Source organism: Mya arenaria, chromosome 12, assembly GCF_026914265.1.
Source record: "Mya arenaria isolate MELC-2E11 chromosome 12, ASM2691426v1".
Taxonomy (NCBI): domain Eukaryota; kingdom Metazoa; phylum Mollusca; class Bivalvia; order Myida; family Myidae; genus Mya; species Mya arenaria.
The window spans coordinates 62098589-62102319 of NC_069133.1; the positions used below are offsets into that span (position 1 = coordinate 62098589).

At 33.1% G+C, this 3731-nt stretch overlaps 1 protein-coding gene across 1 annotated transcript; it reads left to right on the forward strand.

The window, feature by feature from the left end:
- Positions 1 to 2171: 2171 nt before the first annotated feature.
- Positions 2172 to 3284, forward strand: LOC128210867 (uncharacterized). The gene is made up of 3 exons (XM_052915221.1): positions 2172 to 2265; positions 2498 to 2616; positions 3087 to 3284. The coding sequence occupies exons 1-3, from the start codon at positions 2184 to 2186 to the stop codon at positions 3282 to 3284; spliced, it is 399 nt and encodes a 132-aa protein (XP_052771181.1). The 5' UTR covers positions 2172 to 2183.
- Positions 3285 to 3731: the final 447 nt, after the last annotated feature.

Genomic DNA, 3731 nt, shown 5'->3' on the forward strand with positions numbered 1-3731 from the left:
ATATTATGGCGGAAAATTTGAAAAACACTTGAACATTTTATGAAAGTGTCCCAGTTGAGTCAAGCAAGCACCACCCCCTACGAATTAAGCCAAGACCATTTATTTCGCGAAGAGTTATTAGAAGTTGATAGACTTTATTTTCATGTTTTGTGTCCAGAGAGTTCTGGTGCAAGTGAGATAGAATTTAGTCAGTCTGATTCAGAAAATGATTCTAGCCATGAAAGTAATGCTGTCAATGATGAATCAGATGATGATATATGTAATGCAGAGACTGTTCAGTGTGAAAGTTTTGACCATGATTTAGAACCTTCTGCAGAGGATTTAAGACAGAGAAAGAAAACTGATGATTTCTTTGCTCAGACCTGCAAGTGTGAAAAACTTTAGGCAAACCATGCAGTCAAGTTGTCGATGGTAATGATATTAATGACTTACGTTTGTATTCAGCCGGTATGCAGACAGATGAACTTGATCTTGTTATTAAATCAGCCATGTTGTGCCACAGAAAAAATGGCCAACAAACTGACAGTTGTAAACATAAACGGCAGGAGAGGGTTAGGCCCAGTCAGTAGTTTTATATTAAGGGAGTTGAAGTTTGCCGTGAGGTATTCTGTTTCGCATACAACATCGGAAAGGAGAAACTAAAAAGAATTGGTCGCTCTCTTAACAATGATGGATTGATTGCTAGGACTCATGGTAATACCAAAAGACTACCTCATAATGCAATCACATTTGAGGAAAGAGAACACATAAGAAAATTCCTCATCTGCTATGCATCTGACAATGCAATGCCCGTTCCCGGAAGACTTCCAAACCACCGCAATAGTAAAGTGTTGTTGTTGCCATCTGATAAATCACAAGCAGACATTCATGTTGAATATGAAATAATAGAGGGTGCTAGAAGCTATGGCGTAAGTTGTGCCCACATATAGTCTTAGCTAAACCAAAAACAGACTTGTGTTTTAGATGCCAAACCGTTTCTTTTAATATTTCACAAAGTGGTGCCCTTTCTGAAGATGATAAAATGACACTTCTTGATGAATATGAAAGTCATGTTGAAAGTGCTAGACATCAGAGGGAGCAATATAGAATGCAGTGTGATTACTCTAAAGTTACATGTAGTGAAAACATTACAGTTGAAGGTGTGCTTTGGTTAATAAATTTCTATGCGCTATAGTTTTAGCTGTCTTATGTCATGCTTCAATATTTTCTAGTCTAAAAATTAAAATATATGTTAAATTATATTGATATTTTAGGTTTAGAGTCATGTTCCTTAGATGCAACCGTCCACTACAGCTGGGACTTTGCACAGCAGGTTCATATTCCACACCATAGCCAACAGGTTAGTTGATTTTTTTCTATCAAGTACAAGCAAATAATCAAATGTTGTTTTTTACTGAATGTATCAACTTATTGCAAGAGATTATCTTTTTTTAAAGGATTTATTGTGCAGTAATTTGCATGTGTATCATACTTGTGAGTGCCTAAGGTTTACTGCAGTAAATGTATGCTTCTACTTAAATGGTTACATACCTGGTAGTGTATTCATTGAATGTAAAGTGTTTATGTTAGAATTCTTTTTACATGATTTAGAAATTGAATCTTTCAATATTTAGAATTAAATGCTGGTTCTTATTACCAGATACTGTTGTCAAATTTAATGCAAGCTTTTATCTACTACAGGTTGGACCCCTGTATTTCAAAACTGCCGGAGGAGATGTGAGGTATTTGGAGTTTGCTGTGAAGGATCTGGTAAGCTTATTCATTTTGACTGAGACTCACTACTTATATATAAATCTGAATTCACTTTTTTACAGTTTTAAATTGCAATCTGTTCTGTGTCATTATAAGATGTCCTGATGTCAAATGTTAATAATTGAGAATTGAAGGGGCACTTCTTAGCAATAAATGTTTTACTTCATTAAAACAAACTGATTAAGAATGTAACATTTCCATTGGTCAATAGCCATCATGCACATCTCACAATCTGGAATTGGATGTGTATCTGAACATTTATTTGGTATATGTTAGTTATGAGAAATGTTTTAAATGTTTTGTTGTATTAATGTTAAATACTGGTGCTGTTAAATTTTTGCTTCTGTTGCTGATGATGGTGATGATTAAGAATAGTGATAAGAAGGATAAATATTTTTCAGAGAAACAGGTTTTTTGCCTGGGTGAGGCACATGCTCAGTTCCACTTTGACAATTGCCAAGGACAACAAAAATAATGCCGTTCTTGGTTATGCTGTGTGGAGAACATTGACAGGTGAGAGTTGTTGTGTTTTAGTGGAAAAAAATATGTTTCATGATGTAAACTAAATTATGTAATTGCTTTTTAAATATCTCACAAGGTTTTCAGTAACTCTTTAGATGAGTGAAACAGGTGTGTAGCTTTAAAAGCTTTTGATTTGTTGTACTTAAAAAATAAACAGCATATATATTTCAGAGTTTAATTTGAAATAAAGAGATCTTATTAACAATTAAATATTCTATTCCAGGAGGGCATAAGACAATCCAATACTCACTGATGCTAGCCGGCCACACCAAATTTTCATGCGACTGGCATTTTGGAGTTTGGAAAAACAGAATGAGACACATGGATGCAGAGACAGTTGAGGTATTCAGGGAGTTAGATTTTTACCACACAAATATTTTAAAACAATTATAGACATAAATTACTTACACATGTTTCAAGATTGATTAATTTCCTTCTTTTTAATACAGTTATAAACTAATAAGAAGTGGCATGAAGAAAATGGGATTTTTTTTATAGTTAAGATTGAAAATAATCATATATGACTAATGTTATATTAAATTGATTATTATATAAAATAAGTTCATTTATTATCATGTATATTCAGATATAATAGGTAATTAATAAATTCACTGATGTTATATACTTCATGTAGGCATTACATAGTGCAAGGGTACTGCTCAGTATAATCACAATAGTGAAATAAGACGATAACTGCATATAGAAATTGAAGCAGATATTGAGTTCTTGCACTAAGGTGACAATATAATATGTCATATTGGATCGTTTCTGTCTGAAATTCATTCATCATGTAATGCTTTTCTTCAGTACAGGAGGTGGCTTCCACAGAAGCCATGTCATCCCGTAATGGCCACAACATTCCACATATTGTTGATGGCAACAGCAAACAAGTGTCGTTCTATGACTGGAGCACCTTCTTCAAAGGCATTTTCAAACCATTGAAGAACATTTCGAAATACCATTCATTTGAGGTGTCTTCTAACGAGCCTGGGGTTTTAAGACTATTTTAAACCTAAGCTTACTAAGAAAACTATTGTTTTCACTACAACACATTCGGTAAATAGTTATTCATATCAATGGAAACGTAAAAAGAACGTATATGTGGTCAGAAAAAACTAAAAAAAATAATTATATGTCGTTTGTTATAACGCGTCTCTTGAGAGTAATGTAGACGGCCGTGACTAAAGCTATAATGGAAAATGTTTTAAAATATATGATATTACGTTTGAATGGTAGAGATCAACGCAATTTTAACAAAATATATATCAATGTTTAATGCATTTTTTATCTAAAAGGCATCCATTCTTTGTTATCAGAGGTATTGTTTGAATAATGAATGTTGTACTGTAATTTAGATATTCACTAACAAAAGCAACTTAATTTTAGAAATTTTGGATGCCATTGCAAAAAAGGAAAACATTCGTTGTTTCATTGACGATAATGTTTCCAGTATTCAG